Below are 19,865 nucleotides of genomic sequence, written 5' to 3'. Positions count from 1 at the left end.
CCGGATTTCCACTCCGATTATTATTTACGTTCCTGCATTTCCTACTTTAAAAACGGCGACTTTTTCACTGGCAAATATCTGTTTTAATGTCTTAAAAAAGATAACAAATCACGATTTAACAGTAAGTTAACTGTTTATGCATTCCTTCATTGTTATATTTCGCATGCAAATCGATATATCGTATATAAAACGTCTGAAAATCATCAGAATTCTAGACGGTCACTTCGCCTCATCTCCCGTCCTTTTGCACGAAAAGTAAAACTACTTGGGTGTTATTAAGGCGAAAATGGTAATGTAAGGCATTTTGGAGACTTCTGGTCGCTTATTGGAGAGTTATTTTTATCACGGGAACGAAAAATTGTGGTCGCTGGTCGCGTAAACAGGGGGTCGCTTAATAGAGTTCAAATATAGAGCGAAAACGCTCAGGAGGAATTGAAATGGTCGCTTAGAACAGAGGGTCGCTAAATAGAGATGGTCGTTTGGACAGATTCGACTGTATTTACAGTTATTTCCCGATCTTTAGATATTTACAGGTATTTCCCGATCTTTAGATATTTACAGTTATTTCCCGATCTTTAGATATTTACAGGTATTTCCCGATCTTTAGATATTTACAGGTATTTCCCGATCTTTGGTAGTCATGATATCCTTAAATGTGGATTTTTTACACCGTCTTATTAGGTTAGGTTAGGTTATGTGACGCTGTGATGGTGCTGACCATCGTAGCCGCCATCTTTAGGTTATGTGACGCTGTGATGGTGTTGACCATCATAGCCGCCATCTTGAAAATCACATTAAAACTTACTCTCTGGGTAGGCTACTGATTGAGCTGAAGATTGTGGTGGAGATTTACTCTCTGGGTAGGCTACTGATTGAGCTGAAGATGGTGCTGACCATCATAGCCGCCATCTTGAAAATCACATTAAAACTTACTGTCTGGGTAGGCTACTGATTGAGCTGAAGATTGTGGTGGAGATTTACTCTCTGGGTAGGCTACTGATTGAGCTGAAGATTGTGGTGGAGATTTACTCTCTGGGTAGGCTACTGATTGAGCTGAAGATTGGTGGAGATTTACTCTCTGGGTAGGCTACTGATTGAGCTGAAGATTGGTGGAGATTTACTCTCTGGGTAGGCTACTGATTGAGCTGAAGATTGGTGGAGATTTACTCTCTGGGTAGGCTACTGATTGAGCTGAAGATTGGTGGAGATTTACTCTCTGGGTAGGCTACTGATTGAGCTGAAGATTGTGGTGGAGATTTACTCTGGGTAGGCTACTGATTGAGCTGAAGATTGGTGGAGATTTACTTTCTGGGTAGGCTACTGATTGAGCTGAAGATTGGTGGAGATTTACTCTCTGGGTAGGCTACTGATTGAGCTGAAGATTGGTGGAGATTTACTCTCTGGGTAGGCTACTGATTGAGCTGAAGATTGTGGTGGAGATTTACTCTCTGGGTACCGTAGGCTACTGATTGAGCTGAAGATTGTGGTGGAGATTTACTCTCTGGGTAGGCTACTGATTGAGCTGAAGATTGGTGGAGATTTACTCTCTGGGTAGGCTACTGATTGAGCTGAAGATTGTGGTGGAGATTTACTCTGGGTAGGCTACTGATTGAGCTGAAGATTGGTGGAGATTTACTCTCTGGGTAGGCTACTGATTGAGCTGAAGATTGTGGTGGAGATTTACTCTGGGTAGGCTACTGATTGAGCTGAAGATTGTGGTGGAGATTTACTCTCTGGGTAGGCTACTGATTGAGCTGAAGATTGGTGGAGATTTACTCTCTGGGTAGACTACTGATTGAGCTGAAGATTGTGGTGGAGATTTACTCTCTGGGTAGGCTACTGATTGAGCTGAAGATTGGTGGAGATTTACTCTCTGGGTAGGCTACTGATTGAGCTGAAGATTGTGGTGGAGATTTACTCTCTGGGTAGGCTACTGATTGAGCTGAAGATTGGTGGAGATTTACTCTCTGGGTAGGCTACTGATTGAGCTGAAGATTGGTGGAGATTTACTCTCTGGGTAGGCTACTGATTGAGCTGAAGATTGGTGGAGATTTACTCTCTGGGTAGGCTACTGATTGAGCTGAAGATTGGTGGAGATTTAGGAAAGGAAGCTGACTAAGTGTTGTTGTTCTCGGCTCATCAAAACTTTGACATGGCAGTCACGAAGGTCATTTTTGTGTGTGTGTTAATGGCCAGAGAGCTAGCAGTGCATGGTCAGAGAGAAAATACAGTTCAATGTTCGTACCACGATGATGTGATAAGACAGCTCTGGATTCTGACTAGTTGTACATACTTCAGATTTCTGTATTCAAAAACAGCTGCCGAGATTGTCCTAGAGAGACAGTCTGTTCATACATGGACAGAGATTATTATCATCAGAGTTCCTTCTTCTCCGTCTATTTAAATCAAAAACGAAAGATTGTCCACGATTAAGTGATAGCAGGTCTATTAAACATTTCTGTAAACATAGTTGTGTTGAGGTAAAGCAATGACCAGATCAACAACATTGATTTGGCCTGGAGCTGAGTGTATATGATCATGTCACTCTGTGATATATTCCCACAAAATTAATATAAGGGAGTCGATCTGTGAGGAACCCTTTATTGTTAATATTAATGGAGATCGATGGAGCCTGTTGTTTTTAAAGAATGGATACGTTTATCAATGCCTCTTCATTGTTAGGGAGTAGAGTGATTAGTTACAATAAGCTGGAGCTTTTATTCAAATTTTTCAAACAATATTAACAAAATATATAAAACACTTAATGGCTATAACCACAAATGTAAAATTATTTTAAAATATTGAATCAAGTAAAGGACTGAACTCAACATCAAAGGACCATTTCACATTTAAAGAGTTCATTGTAATTCAATAAAAAAGTTAATTGTCCTTTATGACTAGCACCTACATTGATATTGTGTAAAATATGAACATCATATATCTACTTGTTCTTTCTCCAAAGGTTTACATATTCATATTCAGAGCAACAAAGGAATGTAAAAATACAGGGGTTTGTAAACAAGACAATGTAAAAACCGGAGCTTGTAAAGTTGAATACCCGCTGTACACCTGTGTTTTCTTATCCACGGATAATATAACCTTTACTTCTGGCTAAAATAACGGATTATTGTTTACCAGATTAAAATGTGTTAAAGGTGTTAAACATTAGATTTAATCATTAACATTGGGATATAGTCCCTAATACCCTCAAGTGATCTCCACCATCCATTCAATATTATAAGTATGATTTTTTTTTTTTTTTATAATATTATTTAAAGTGTTCTGTTAAGGCCCAACTCTATGACCCTTAACTGATTAAACAAAAACAAACAAAAAAATTAATGTTCAGAGGAAATTTTAATGATTTTATAAAAAAAAAAAATGAAATATTGAGAGGAAATCTTAATTATTTTATGAAAATCTGGAATATTGAAAGGAAATATTTGATTTTACAAAAACCTGAAATATTGAGAGGAAATGTTAATGATGTTGAGAGAAAATTTTAGTGATTGTATAAAAACCTGAAATGTTCAAAGAACGATAAACGTCAAACAAATAAACAAAAATTTTGGCACAGATAAAAATCTGCTTCTCTTCAAGGTTGACATATTCAAGCATAAAATATTGATTTTTTTTACCATGTATACTGTAATACATCTATCAAATGCTGAAGCAAAATACTTTTTGATATATTTTTATATAAACAATTTGGATTAAATATGTTCTGTAAATTGAAAGGACGCTATATCCCTTTTAGACTCTGTCAGTGTTGTTAAAGGGAAAGATGTTAGACCCTGTCAGTGTTGTTAAAGGGAAAGATGTTTAGACTCTGTCAGTGTTGTTAAAGGGAAAGATGTTAGACTCTGTCAGTGTTGTTAAAGGGAAAGATGTTTAGACTCTGTCAGTGTTGTTAAAGGGAAAGATGTTTAGACTCTGTCAGTGTTGTTAAAGGGAAAGATGTTAGACCCTGTCAGTGTTGTTAAAGGGAAAGATGTTTAGACTCTGTCAGTGTTGTTAAAGGGAAAGATGTTAGACTCTGTCAGTGTTGTTAAAGGGAAAGATGTTAGACTCTGTCAGTGTTGTTAAAGGGAAAGATGTTTAGACCCTGTCAGTGTTGTTAAAGTGAAAGATGTTTAGGCCCTGTCAGTGTTGTTAAAGGGAAAGATGTTAGACTCTGTCAGTGTTGTTAAAGGGAAAGATGTTAGACTCTGTCAGTGTTGTTAAAGTGAAAGATGTTTAGGCCCTGTCAGTGTTGTTAAAGGGAAAGATGTTAGACTCTGTCAGTGTTGTTAAAGGGAAAGATGTTAGACTCTGTCAGTGTTGTTAAAGGGAAAGATGTTTAGACTCTGTCAGTGTTGTTAAAGGGAAAGATGTTAGACCCTGTCAGTGTTGTTAAAGGGAAAGATGTTAGACCCTGTCAGTGTTGTTAAAGGGAAAGATGTTAGACTCTGTCAGTGTTGTTAAAGGGAAAGATGTTTAGACTCTGTCAGTGTTGTTAAAGGGAAAGATGTTAGACCCTGTCAGTGTTGTTAAAGGGAAAGGTGTTTAGACTCTGTCAGTGTTGTTCTTGAGTGTATACATAAAACAGTGGGTGAGTTACCATTACATTTTTGCTCAATACACTATAACATTGAGTGGATATTGGTCATTTGCTATGACCATCCCCTAGTTAGAGCAATCAAAGCAGACTGATCAAGCTACATATTCATCAATGTTCCTGAATTTTCCATAGCAAAATTATCCATAGGAAAGCATTATTGGGTCTAAGGAAAACTCTTGGGGTTATTTCCTTAAATTCTGCCTTACTGTGCTATGGAAAATTTAAGTTTTGCTTTCTAAAGACAAAAAATGTTGATGAACCTTCATGAGGCCAGTTCATGCAGTGTCATATTTAATTGTTATTTAGAATAGTTTTACTGTCACACAAACATTTATCTTATGTAAAATGTTGTCCTCTGACTTAAAAATAGCCCTAAAATAACAAAAAAAAATGTATAATATATTAATGCATTTTTGAAGTTAAATATTTTCATTATTTAACAAATAAAAACTAAGCTTCAATCCTTAATCTATATCTCTCATTACTAGCTATAGATTATTACGTTTCTTTGTCTGACCCAGGAGCACCTCCATATTTCCATCTTGTCCTTAGATAAAGCGATTGACCCTGTCACCTCTGCTGATGAACTGATGTTGACTACAAAATGTCTAGGTCTTTAATACGACACAGATTTCCGGGAGACTAATTTTCATCAGTGACAAATCAGTAAATTAGGTCATTTACATGAAAATCTGTGAAAATTTACATTTTATGGCCTTTGGTGGCAAAATTGATTAAATTTTCTCAGTCAATTATGTATTCCTGAGTCAAATCTGTAGATTATATATTATCAGGAACGTTCCTTTCCAGAACAGTGTCTGTACAAACGATCTATTTGTAACACAAGGTCTCCAGGTTTTATGATTTTTTTTTTTATTAAAACAGAAATATTAGCAACATAACTAATTGCTGCTGATAGAACAGAATCCCTGTTGTGTGCTGTGAGCCATACAATATCCTAATAAAATTTGTCTTATTAATTAATAAATCTAAATTATTAATTAATAAATTTAATATCAATATATATTTCCATTGTTACATGTTGTTAAATTATTGCTTGACAAATATTTTAGGGGATAAGATAACAGCCTGATTCCTATACCCCAAGCTTTAATATGTTATTAGTCAGTGTGGTAATTTAATATGTTATTAGTCAGTGTGGTAATTGTGTAGAAAAGTATGCCACTTATATACTTCAAATAAACCTCAAGCCTAGGAGAGATATGTTGTCCAATGACACCAGGCATGTCAATAGACCGTTGTCTGTGTTGGTGTGAATGGTAGACACGTGTGGCCAGCAGCTATTGTACCATCTTTATATTGTTTTAGGTGATGGTTTGAGGCACCACCACCATTTGTACATTATTGCCAACCCCTTGTACCTGTATATTGACATAACCAATCCATGAGAAGTCTCAATCTTATACAGTACAATTTATCTGTATAATGGAGAACTATAGATCAGGTTGTAGAAGATCAATCATTTTACCAATATCACCAAAGTTGAGTAAAATTATTAGATTTATATATATGTATCTCCCTCCTGTATTTTAACAATTTCAGGCCAGTTTGAACTTTCCTTTGGGATCTCCAGACTGTTGGAATGAGTCCTTACAAAATGATATAGCAACTGTAGTTTACAGCTTGGTTCATCTGTTCCTCCTCAGCAGATCCTCCCTTCTTCATTTCTCTCTCTACCTCTTCATCCATCCTCTCTTTTTTGCCTTCAATCCCTCCTTGGGTATTTTTCCATCAATCCATCTACCCACCCATCCTTGTCTATTTTTTCCTCTTTCCATATGTCCTCCTTTACCTGTTTTTCCCTTCACTGCATGCTCCATTCATCCTCCCGCATCTATTTTTCTCCTGCCATTTGCCCTTCACCTGTTTTCCCCTCCACTGTTTCATTCATCCTCCCTTGGCTATTTTTTCTTTTCCCATTTGTCCTCCTTCATCTGTTTTTCCCTCCATCACTCCATTCATCTTCCCTCGTTTATTTGTTCTTTCCCATTTGTCCATTGGCACCTGCCCATTTGTCCTTTGGCAACTGTTTTTCGCTCCACTGCTTCATTCATCCTCCCTCGTCTATTTATTCTTCCCTATTTGTCCTCCTTCATCTGTTTGTCCATCCACCTTTCCATTCATTCTCCCACGTCTATTTATTCCTCCTCCATTTGTCTTTCTTCAACTGTTTTTCCCTCCACCGGCAGGGAATCCTTTGTGAAACCTTAAGACAACTTTATATGAAAACTAATTACTTGATCAAGTATTTCACAAAAATACTCTAAAAACTAATTACTTCATCGAGTACAAGTATTTCCCAAAAATACACTACTGTACGCTATTGTTGGTAAGAGTACATTGTATATTGATTTTATATTTATAAGAATTAACTATCTTGGGTAGAGTGACTTCTAAAAAAAAGTTTAATTTGTAGAAAGAAGGCAGGTGACTCCCAGCTAGGTTTTGTGAATAATAGCAAACATCTTAGAGACACCGAGATCACTCAGTTCCAGATTGAAGCTTAATGAATATTCATGCAGCAGTATGGTACCGGAAATTTCCTGTCTATTTCACACAGAGACACTTCCATTTTAGGTTTCCAAAGGAGATGACATGGAGAAAGCTTGACGTTGTTATGCAATATAATCACAGATCCGTATTAAGTTATATTGGGGATTCTAACTGTTTGAGAGAATGACAGTTTAATGTAGGACTTAGATTGGCGTGACTTGCTCAGCTGTTTAAGTTTATGATGTTTTACAGAATTGGAGTATTTATTGTCAGGTTTCGTGGTAATTATTAGGAGTTTTAGAATGTAATGGTGGTTTAAAGTAAATATTGCAGGGTTGGATTTTGAGAGCGAAGGGGGATAACTCTTGGCTTTGGAATATTAATAGATTATCTTTGTGTAATTTGGGAGGGGTATTGATGGGGGTCATAATTGAGGGGGGTCGGGTTATTATGGTTGTTTCCCTGGGTCATATTTCACGTGTAGGTTTCCCTGGGTTAAATTTCACGTGTAGGTTTCCCTGGGTTAAATTTCACGTGCAGGTTTCCCTGGGTCATATTTCATGTGTAGGTTTCCCTGGGTCATATTTCACGTGTAGGTTTCCCTGGGTTAAATTTCACGTGTAGGTTTCCCTGGGTTAAATTTCACGTGCAGGTTTCCCTGGGTCATATTTCACGTGTAGGTTTCCCTGGGTCATATTTCACGTGTAGGTTTCCCTGGGTTAAATTTCACGTGTAGGTTTCCCTGGGTCACGTGTAGGTTTCCCTGGGTCATATTTCACGTGTAGGTTTCCCTAGGTCAGATGTAGGTTTCCCTGGGTTAAATTTCACGTGTAGGTTTCCCTGGGTCATATTTCACGTGTAGGTTTCCCTGGGTCATATTTCACGTGTAGGTTTCCCTGGGTTAAATTTCACGTGTAGGTTTCCCTGGGTTAAATTTCACGTGTAGGTTTCCCTGGGTCACGTGTAGGTTTCTCTGGGTCACGTGTAGGTTTCCCTGGGTCCCTAGTTGTGTCCATTCAGTGTTTAGTCTGATTGGAAAAACAAAATGTCCTAAAGGCAGCCATCTTTGATTTTGACAGCAGAATTATTGTTATCACTGTATATCTTGAGAAATGATTTTTTTTCTCAATCTTGATATGTGAGGTTCAAGTTAGTCTCTTGTTGTGCCCATTCAATTTTTAGTCCGTCTGGAAATCAAAATGGCCGATAGACAGCCATCTTGGATTTTGACAGTTGAAATTTAAAAGAGACGGACAACAACTTATAGTTCTGAATCAAAGGCTATCAGAGCTTCAGTAGACATCTTCTTTCATGAATAGTTATAATACCTTAAGGATATAGTGCAATTGTCACTTTAAAAAATGCAGTCCAACTTGTTTACTGGTAACAAAGAGGGATGTTTTGAATATGGAAAAACATAAGCTTTTAATGTTAACTTTCTTTGTTTTTTGGGGGTTTTGGGGTTTTTTTTGCAGTCATTAGAAACTTTTGTATGTCCTAGAAAGCGTCACCATCCAATAAAATGATTTGTTTGCTCTTGCTGCATGTTCAGTTTAGGAAAGTCTGATATTATATCATTAACATTAAACACTAGGATGATAGAAATAAACTCAGGTTTGATGCTCAGCAGAATCAACACAGACAGTTATTGATCAGATAACATTGATATGGTAAATATATACAAGGATTAACATTGACAATACAAATTACTAACTCATGCACGATGTCTAGCAGCTTAAAACATACTGGGATGATAATGGGATGCAGTTAATATTTAATGATATTGGGTGTTGTATTGGAACTATAAACAATTATAAAGAGTGTGGTAGCTTCATAGAATTATGAGTTGTCCCAATCAATTCATTGTATTTGAAAGTCAGTGTGTGAATGAATCAGGAAAAAACAGCTATACATTTGGAGCTTATTGCATGTTTTTATTAACAAAGGTTTATAATACCCGAGTGATATCAATTAAATACTGCATACTTCAGAACACAACGTTAATGTCATATCCTCTGTCTTACACAGGAAATGTTGACCCCTTTGTCTTACACAGGAAATGTTTCTCTCTGTCTTACACAGGAAATGTTGTGTCATACACAGGAAATGTTGTGTCATACACAGGAAATGTTGACCCCTCTGTCTTGCACAGGAAATGTTGTGTCATACACAGGAAATGTTGACCCCTCTGTCTTGCACAGGAAATGTTGTGTCATACACAGGAAATGTTGACCCCTCTGTCTTGCACAGGAAATGTTGTGTCATACACAGGAAATGTTGACCCCTCTGTCTTGCACAGGAAATGTTGTGTCATACACAGGAAATGTTGACCCCTCTGTCTTACACAGGAAATGTTGACCCCTCTGTCTTACACAGGAAATGTTGACCCCTCTGTCTTACACAGGAAATGTTGACCCCTATGTCTTACAGGGGAAATATTGATCCCTCTGTCTTACACAGGAAATGTTGATCCCTCTGTCTTACACAGGAAATGTTGATCCCTCTGTCTTACAGGGGAAATGTTGAACCCCTCTGTCTTACACAGGAAATGTTGAACCCCTCTGTCTTACACAGGAAATGTTGACCCCTCTGTCTTACACAGGAAATGTTGACCCCTCTGTCTTACACAGGAAATGTTGACCCTCTGTCTTATACAGGAATTGTTGACCCCCTGTCTTACACAGGAAATGTTGACCCTCTGTCTTACAGGGGAAATGTTGACCCCTTTGTCTTACACAGGAAATGTTGACCCCTCTGTCTTACACAGGAAATGTTGACCCCTGTCTTACACAGGAAATGTTGACCCCTCTGTCTTACACAGGAAATGTTGACCCTCTGTCTTACACAGGAAATGTTGACCCCTCTGTCTTACACAGGGAATGTTGACCCTCTGTCTTATACAGGAATTGTTGACCCCCTGTCTTACACAGGAAATGTTGAACCCCTCTGTCTTACACATGAATGTTGACCCATCTGTTGACCACTCTACCTGTTATAAGGTATTTTAGTCCTTACTAAAGGAATGTGATACTCTTCTCCTGGAATTTTCCATCATACCTTCAGTAGAAAAAGACTATCAGTATGTTCCAGAACAGAAGGTACATGTTCTATTGTTAAAGTATGTATCATGGCTAATCATGGGTCTTACTATTAACATGCAAAATGCAAGTTTCAGGAGAACACAGTAGGCTCATGTGGATCAGACGTATTGCACAAAAATAACCATGTTGTTATGTTCACAAGTGTCTATATAGCAGGTAAAGAGAGCATTTGATTGACCAGATTTGACTTTATAAAAGCATAAACATTGATTCTCTTTTGACCTTGAAATGCAAATGGTGGCTGTGAATGATATTGCACGAATATGACATAGAGGGAGGCATTTCAATTAATCATGGGATGGACAGTGTGATGGTAAGGTGATTTGTACAGGCACCTGTGGGAAGTGTAAAGTGTTATTCTCTGAACCTTTTTAACCCATATCACCTATACAACCATTAAAGATGGTATAAAAAGTCAGTTCAGTAATCATAATTGCTGTAGGATAACAGGTGATTGGGGATGGCTGAAAGTGACCCTAATTGATATGTACAAGGTTTGAGTGGGAATGTCCAGGTGCCAGAAGGTCACTGGCCGCCCCTGTCTGAATATACCATGTGGTAAATACTGTAATTGACCACTTAGCCTTTCTCCAACACATCACACTGCCACTTCCTTGTCAACCAAAGAAGACTGTCTTAGCCAAACCATTTTGTATTATATCTCAAGGTCAGTTCAGACATATCTCAGCCAAACCGTTTCTTTTTAGCTCATCATTAACCCTCCACTATCACATGAGCTTGGCTATTCATGTTGCCCTTCTGTGGTCTGAAATCTGGCCTTCTGTAAACTATGTTTATTATTGCTGTTATTTGAGGAATTTCCAAATTTCCTATTTTGCCCCCATGGTCCCTAGTTGTGGATGTTTAATTTTGAGATATAAAGAAAGATCAAACTGAAATCTGTGATCACAATTTCAAAGAAAAAACTATAATTGTCTTTCTTAAATTTCATAATGAAATTATCCCTGGTATCTAGCTGTGCATGTTCAGTAATACTTGCCCTCTGATTCCCTTTAATACTTGCCCCCTGGTGGTCCCTTTAATACTTTACTCCTGCGCCCCCTTAATACATGCCCCTGGTCCCCGTTAATACATGTCCCCTGATACCCTTTAATACATGTCCCCTGATACCCTTTAATACTTGCCCCCTGGTGGTCCCTTTAAAACTTGTCCCCTGATGCCCTTTTATACTTATGCTTTGTCCAATGGTGGTACCGTTGTCCCCTGATGCCCTTTAATACTTGCCCACTGGTGGTGCCCGCATCCCCTAGTGCCCTTAAGTACTTTCCTATGATATACTTTTACTACTCCCCCCTCCAGCCCACCCACCTTTATGCCCTTTAATGCTTGCCCCCTAGTGCCCTTAAGTACTTTCCTATAATATACTTTTACTACTCCCCCCTCCAGCCCACCCACCTTTATGCCCTTTAATGCTTGCCCCCTAGTGCCCTTAAGTACTTTCCTATAATATACTTTTACTACTCCCCCCTCCAGCCCACCCACCTTTATGCCCTTTAATGCTTGCCCCCTAGTGCCCTTAAGTACTTTCCTATAATATACTTTTACTACTCCCCCTCCAGCCCACCCACCTTTATGCCCTTTAATGCTTGCCCCCTAGTGCCCTTAAGTACTTTCCTATAATATACTTTTACTACTCCCCCCTCCAACCCACCACCCTTATGCCCTATAATACTTGTCCCCTAGTGCCCTTAAGTACTTTCCTGTTATAGACTTTTATTACTCCCCCCCCCCCCCCCCCCCCTCCAACCCACCACCCTTATGCCCTATAATACTTGTCCCCTAGTGCCCTTAAGTACTTTCCTGTTATAGACTTTTATTACTCCCCCCTCCAACCCACCACCCTTATGCCCTTTAATACTTGCCTACCTTTAGCCAGTGTTTTCTGTGGTAGTGGAGAGAGTACTAATTAGAGTGACATGGGTCAGTGACATCCCTACAGTGATAACTTAGCCAGATCTACAGCTGCTGAAGCTGTATATTTATCAGCATAGTTCTCAGTCAATGCTTGGTCACACACCCTACCACTACTAATGAGCATATACATCTGAAATACATGAAATATAAAGCCACTCAATACTTCAAACTTGCTGTTTCAGATAAGAGCCAAAAATGCTTCTTTTTCCATACCATAATCTATTTTACATACCAGTGACCCTAAAATAGGTCTATTTACTATAACATGGATATATCCTAACTCCTGTCACAGATTTACACAGTACTTACGATAGAGTGATTTACAGACTTCCCATTAGTTCAATTCAAATGTACATTAACACAGAGGGAGTTCATATATTATTTTAAATTATACAGGTGTCTTTTTATCAGTAATTGTCTGAATTATACAGGTGTCTTTTTATCAGTAATTGTCTGAATTATACAGGTTTCTTTTTATCAGTAATTGTCTGAATTATACAGGTTTCTTTTTATCAGTAATTGTCTGAATTATACAGGTTTCTTTTTATCAGTAATTGTCTGAATTATACAGGTGTCTTTTATCAGTAATTGTCTGAATTATACAGGTGTCTTTTTATCAGTAAATGTCTGAATTATACAGGTGTCTTTTTATCAGTAATTGTCTGAATTATACAGGTGTCTTTTTATCAGTAATTGTCTGAATTATACAGGTTTCTTTTCATCAGTAATAGTCTGAATTATACAGGTTTCTTTTTATCAGTAATTGTCTGAATTATACAGGTTTCTTTTTATCAGTAATTGTCTGAATTATACAGGTTTCTTTTTATCAGTAATTGTCTGAATAATACAGGTTTCTTTTTACAATAATTGTCTGAATTATACAGGTTTCTTTATATCAGTAATTTAAGAAGGTTGTCTCACAAGTGTTTGTTTAGACAGGTGCTCACACAAGTGTCTGTTTAGACAGGTGATATCACAAGTGTCTGTTTAGACATGTGCTCACACAAGTGTTTGTTTAGACAGGTGCTCACACAAGTGTTTGTTTAGACAGGTGCTCTCACAAGTGTTTGTTTAGACAGGTGCTTACACAAGTGTCTGTTTAGACAGGTGATATCACAAGTGTCTGTTTAGACATGTGCTCACACAAGTGTTTGTTTAGACAGGTGCTCACACAAGTGTTTGTTTAGACAGGTGCTCTCACATGTGTCTGTTTAGACAGGTGGTATCACAAGTGTCTGTTTAGACAGGTGGTATCACAAGTGTCTGTTTAGACAGGTGCTCTCACAAGTGTCTGTTTAGACAGGTGGTATCACAAGTGACTGTTTAGACAGGTGGTATCACAAGTGTGTTTATACAGGTGGTATCACAAGTGTCTGTTTAGACAGGTGCTCTCACAAGTGTCTGTTTAGACAGGTGCTCTCACAAGTGTCTGTTTAGACAGGTGGTATCACAAGTGTGTTTATACAGGTGGTATCACAAGTGTCGGTTAAGACAGGTGCTCTCACAAGTGTCTGTTTAGACAGGTGGTATCACAAGTGTCTGTTTCGACAGGTGCTCTCACAAGTGTCTGTTTAGACAGATGGTATCACAAGTGTCGGTTAAGACAGGTGCTCTTACAAGTGTCTGTTTCGACAGGTGCTCTCACAAGTGTCTGTTTAGACAGGTGCTCTCACAAGTGTCTGTTTAGACAGACGGTCTTGATATTGACCATAAACATCTAACAACCATTTGTTAGACATGTCTACATTTGTAGAAATTGTTCTGTGCAAATTATTCAGGTTTTTATTACATGTTTATTTCTTTAAGTAGGTTGCCAAATATTAGCATCCTCTAAATGATTGATACAAAGCTTTCAGTATCTATGCATTGTCTAAGCAAGTAAGCATTGATGTAGGTCAAAATGGCACCAAAACGCTGTTTTTGTATCTGGAATGTATATTATTTATATTCCTGTTAATGTAGTGAACACTATTCTTACTGATATGACCAGGCAGTGACCGTGTATATAGAATGGTAAAGGTTTGCTACACTTGACACATTTCCTCACATTCAATAGTGCTGGCTTTAGTTGCTTCCTGCAGTGTCACTTCATACAGACAGGAAATTACTTCATTTTGTGTTCCTGACAATATATAATATACATACATATTAATACATACCCAGGTACAAAATACATATACACAATAGTATGTGAGTTAGTGTCAGATGACCATAGATTCTGTTTATAGCCTGTGTCCTGTCTATAGTTGTGTTTTACCCTGTGTCCTGTCTATAGTTGTGTTTTACCCTGTGTCCTGTCTATAGTTGTGTTTTTACCCTGTGTCCTGTCTATAGTTGTGTTTTACCCTGTGTCCTGTTATAGTTGTGTTTTACCCTGTGTCCTGTCTATAGTTGTGTTTTAGTCTGTGCCCTGTGTATAGTTGTGTTTTTTCCCTGTGTCCTGTTTATAGTTGTGTTTTTACCCTGTGTCCTGTCTATAGTTGTGTTTTACCCTGTGTCCTGTCTATAGTTGTGTTTTTACCCTGTGCCCTGTCTATAGTTGTGTTTTACCCTGTGTCCTGTCTATAGTTGTGTTTTACCCTGTGTCCTGTCTATAGTTGTGTTTTTACCCTGTGTCCTGTCTATAGTTGTGTTTTTACCCTGTGTCCTGTCTATAGTTGTGTTTTTACCCTGTGTCCTGTCTGTAATTGCCATCACATTCCCCTGTGGTTTATCCTGTTACACCTGATATCACTCTCAGTTTTCTTAACATCTGTCTCAACTGCTTAGAAACAGTTCAGCTTGTTGGCTAATGTCAAGAACCAAATTGAAAACAAATAACGTTTATGAACCGGAACATTCAGTCAGTTGTGGGGATATATCCAAAAAAAAGTGTAGATAGGAAAAACAAACTGTTACATATACCAACTGTTATTTCAATTTAGAATATCAACACAGGGTAAGATTAACATAAAAGTACAACCAGGTTCTAATGATATTTTACAGCAGCAAACTTAACAAAAAATCCTGTATGGACAGACTTCTCGCCCCATCCTACCCAACACAAACTATTACCCCTTCCCACCACACAAACATTCTCCAGAATAGACAGGCTTCCCACCCCATCCTACCCTACTCAAACTATTAACCCTCCCCACCACACAAACATTCTCCAGTATAGACAGGCTTCCCACCCCATCCTACCCAACTCAAACTATTACCCCTCCCCACCACACAAACATTCTCCAGTATAGACAGACTTCTCATCCCATCCTACCCAACTCAAACTATTACCCCCTCCCCACCACACAAACATTCTCCAGTATAGACAGACTTCTCACCCCATCCTACCCAACTCAAACTATAACCCCCTCCCCACCACACAAACATTCTCCAGTATAGACAGACTTCTCACCCCATCCTACCCAACTCAAACTATTACCCCCTCCCCACCACACAAACATTCTCCAGTATAGACAGACTCCTCACCCCACCCTACCCAACTCAAACTATTACCCCCTCCCCACCACACAAACATTCTCCAGTATAGACAGACTTCTCACCCCATCCTACCCAACTCAAACTATTACCCCCTCCCCACCACACAAACATTCTCCAGTATAGACAGGCTTCTCACCCCATCCTACCCAACACAAACTATTACCCCCTCCCCACCACACAAACATTCTCCAGTATAGACGGACTTCTCACCCCATCCTACCCAACACAAACTATTACCCCTCCCCACCACACAAACATTCTCCAGAATAGACGGACTTCTCACCCCATCCTACCCAACACAAACTATTACCCCCTCCCCACCACACAAACATTCTCCAGTATAGACGGACTTCTCACCCCACCCTACCCAACTCAAACTATTACCCCCTCCCCACCACACAAACATTCTCCAGTATAGACAGACTTCTCACCCCACCCTACCCAACACAAACTATTACCCCTCCCCACCACACAAACATTCTCCAGTATAGACAGACTTCTCACCCCATCCTACCCAACACAAACTATTACCCCCTCCCCACCACACAAACATTCTCCAGTATAGACGGACTTCTCGCCCAATCCTACCCAACTCGAACATTCTGCATTATTTATTGAAACTAATCCTGAAATCATTTTTTCATATTTTTCAGAATCTGCTGATGGGAAATCCTCTGCTAAGACTTGATACTAGGAAAGTATTTTAGACTGCACAAATTGATGGAAGTCATTCTACAGCAGTGGTATTTTGTGTTGGCGTACTGAACATCGTGGAACTACCTCTACTATGTGAATCACAAATGCATTCAAAAAGGAGAAAGAACGATCAAATGTTAAAAATCTAGTCCACTTCACAAAATTACCCGTCAACATTGCTACCCAAAAAAACTATATAAAGTTTGGTGCTGGAGCTATTTAGACAATGTTGAGAGATGTCATTCCTCCATCACAGAGAAGATTGCCTGAGGTGCTGAGTTCACTGGCTTTATCTGTTGTATCATCAACACAAAAGGCTCATGGTGTCATAATCTACAATACAGAAAAAACAAATCATCTTTAATTCAGGAATGAAAAGATATGTTTAACAAAGTTTACCTTCAAAGCAGTGCATGGATTTGATTCTGTATAGGACAGATTCATTGGACAAAATACAAAAAGGAAATATCCTCCAATGATCGGATGTGAGGGAAAACAGTGTAAAGAAATTACAGCCACAAAAAAATCAGCTTGTATACAGGGTCAAAGATCGGCTACCATACAGGGTCAAAGATCGGCTACCATACAGGGTCAAAGATCGGCTACCATACTGGGTCAGAGATCGGCTACCATACAGGGTCAAAGATCGGCTACCATACAGGGTCAAAGATTGGACAGCATACAGGGTCAAAGGTCGGCTACCATACAGGGTAAATTCCTGTTGTAGGATAGAGTTATAAGGGAGGAATACATTTATCTGATCAGCTGCTGCTGGATAAAAAAAAAAGTCAATAGTTGCCATAATGCCGGGTTTCAATGCGTCTTTGACGAGTTTTAATGAGAAAACATGACAGTCAGGTGACACAGTGTTAAAAGATGTTAGTGATGTTAAACCATCATTTCTCAACAATGGTTTTCAGATCATCACCAAGTATTATGAGAAATTCCATTCATGTGGTTGGAATTTAATCTTTAAAGAGATAAATATTAAAGATAAATTTTTATTATGCCGGACCAAAATGACAATATTGCAGACGAACATTCGTTATTGTCGGGACTCAACTTGTCAAACCTGAACATCACATTGAACGGGACATTTGACTTGTTCAACTACCCTTTCCCTGATTTTTTTGATGATTTCAATTTGAATGAATCACCAAACAGTGACCTTGGTTACCAGAAGGACTTACTAATGTACTACCTAATGGGTATCTGTGGAATGACCCTATGTTGCTTGGGAATTATTGGCAATATATTGTCTGTGATTGTTCTTAGCCAACGCCTGATGCGATCCTCCACATATTCCTACCTCTCTGCTCTAGCCTTGAGTGACACTTTCTTCCTCTTTATGACTATGTTACTACTCATCAAAGACACAAAAAAGCCTGTTAAGTCGGAGATTCGATGGATGGAGCCATTCTATGTGTATATGTTTCCATATATCCATCCCACAGCTCTCACATTCCAAGTCACATCAATATGGCTGACTCTCGCATTCACAGTCGACCGCTACATCATGATCTGCCACCCGTTTAAGGCAGAGCGCTGGTGCAGTGTGGGAAGGGCTAGGAAAGTGATCTGTGGCCTTGTCACTGCCGGTTTTGTGTATAACATTCCACGTTTTTTCGAATATAAAGCTGAAAAAGAACAGTTTCAATTACCTTCCGATATCATTGCCAACTTTACAATTCCCTCGCCACTGCTGATTAAGTTGACAAAGTTCGGTTCGAGTAACTTGTTCCGGGAGATTATACATTCTTGGCTCTATCTTGTATGTGTAGCTGGAATTCCATTTTTGGCCTTAGTAGTTCTGAATACATTTCTTATAAGAGCTGTCCATGAGTCACGTAAAAAAGGATTACAGCTCAATTCTAAAGATAAACGGAGAAACGATACTACTATAATGTTGATCGGCGTTGTGATCATATTTCTGCTGTGTCAGGGTCCTGCTTTAGTGTCAAGAATGATTTGGGCATTGGATTTTAACGCTGCCTTCACCTCTTTATCATGGTATACATTTAACGAAGTGTCAAACTTTCTTGTCATAATCAATTCTGCCATAAATATAGTGCCATATTATTTTTTTGGGAAGAAATTCAGACGACAGTTTTGGCGGACATTTTGTTCTTGTATATTAACAAAGGAAGAGATACGTCGTCTGGCACGTAGCCTTAGCCTAACTATGGACAATCGCAGAGCCAGCAATATAAGTAACCCGCAGGCACAGCAGGTAAATAACTGTCGAGCAGGGAGTGCTGATGACGGGAGGAGACACAAGAACAGCATCGCTGTACCACTCATACCTAATGTCCAGCGGTCATCATTCGAGGAGTTAAATGTTCCGCCCATTACATACAAAGGAAACCATGACAGTTTCTCGTCTACCGGCTCTGGGCATGAACTGCCCGACACTGCTGCATCATCTGAACCCTGCAAACTCATGGTGAATTTAGAAACTAATGGAAACTGTGAGATGATCAAACTTGATACATCAGCATCCTGTGACAAGTGTCAAAACTACAACGCCATCTTATAGCGTTAATTTATTGGTATAATATATTTGTTATCAAATTTGAAAAGGCAATATTTGGAATGTAATGTGTAACCCTATCCAGCAATACTGGCCGCCTTGTCTCAGGCTTTCGTTGTTATTATTTACCATGTTATATTTCTATCGTTCATCCATAATGTACATCAGTCGTTGTGGAATAGTGTAAATTTTAATGTAAATATAAAGCAAGTTTTGATCCTGACAGTAACTCTTATCAGCCAATTCTACGTTTGTGTGGCCGCAATTATAGTGGATGTAAACCTTACATGAACAGTATATATAACTCGATCCTCTAACAGTCCAGTCTCTCTCAGCCTGTGTAATCCAAATCCTTACAACAAGTGAAATGTCTTGAGCTGTTTGTTTTAGACAGGCTTTGCGGTATACATATATATATATATTAATCATGTTTGCCATGACAACAGAAATTATACATTTATATGAAATTTATTTCTTGTTGAATGTATTTATTTCTATCAATTACCAGACTTGTAAAAAAAGATGAACATTTTCTTGTGAAGATAATTAACCTGGTATTGAAATTAAAAAAAGATATATATTAACTTAAAAATCTTTTTATTTTTATTTCTTTGTTAATTAACAACAGGTTAGTATGGACATTCATGCACAGCGTTTCAATGTCAAGGTCAATCGATCATTACAGTTATATCTTTACAACCAGTGTTCCAGTGTCAAGGGCAAACAATCATAATAATTTTATATTTACAACTAGTACATGTTCCAGTGTCAAGCTCAATCAATCATTAAAATTTTACTTTACAACCAGTGTTCCAATGTCAGGGTCAATCAATCATTATAATATTGTATCTTTACAACCAGTGTTCCAATGTCAAGGTCAATCTTTTCACATTTCAAACTTCTTCTCAAGTTCCATCAGTGGGATTGAGTTGAAACTTGCCTGAAATGATGCTGGGATGGTCCTGACCAAGTGTTGTTATTTTTCGGGTCAGTCTGAAATCGAAGATGG

The 19,865-nt window shown here is 38.5% G+C and overlaps 2 protein-coding genes across 3 annotated transcripts in view; both read left to right on the top strand.

The window, feature by feature from the left end:
- The window catches only part of LOC117331456 (FMRFamide receptor-like), a 324,895-nt gene extending 305,453 nt beyond the window's left edge, over positions 1-19,442 (top strand). For both annotated transcript variants that reach the window (XM_033890177.1, XM_033890178.1), the window contains one exon: positions 16,284-19,442. In XM_033890177.1, the coding sequence (XP_033746068.1) occupies positions 17,333-18,862 (1,530 nt within the window). In that variant the 5' untranslated portion in view covers positions 16,284-17,332 and the 3' untranslated portion in view covers positions 18,863-19,442. The remainder of the gene's footprint in view (positions 1-16,283) is intronic.
- The window catches only part of LOC117331455 (general transcription factor 3C polypeptide 1-like), a 429,349-nt gene that overhangs the window by 375,826 nt on the left and 33,658 nt on the right, over positions 1-19,865 (top strand). The window lies entirely within an intron of this gene.

Source organism: Pecten maximus, chromosome 7 (genome assembly GCF_902652985.1).
Source record: "Pecten maximus chromosome 7, xPecMax1.1, whole genome shotgun sequence".
NCBI classification, from domain to species: domain Eukaryota; kingdom Metazoa; phylum Mollusca; class Bivalvia; order Pectinida; family Pectinidae; genus Pecten; species Pecten maximus.
Note: the sequence above shows the minus strand (reverse complement) of the source record. Positions and strands in the feature narration are given on the sequence as shown.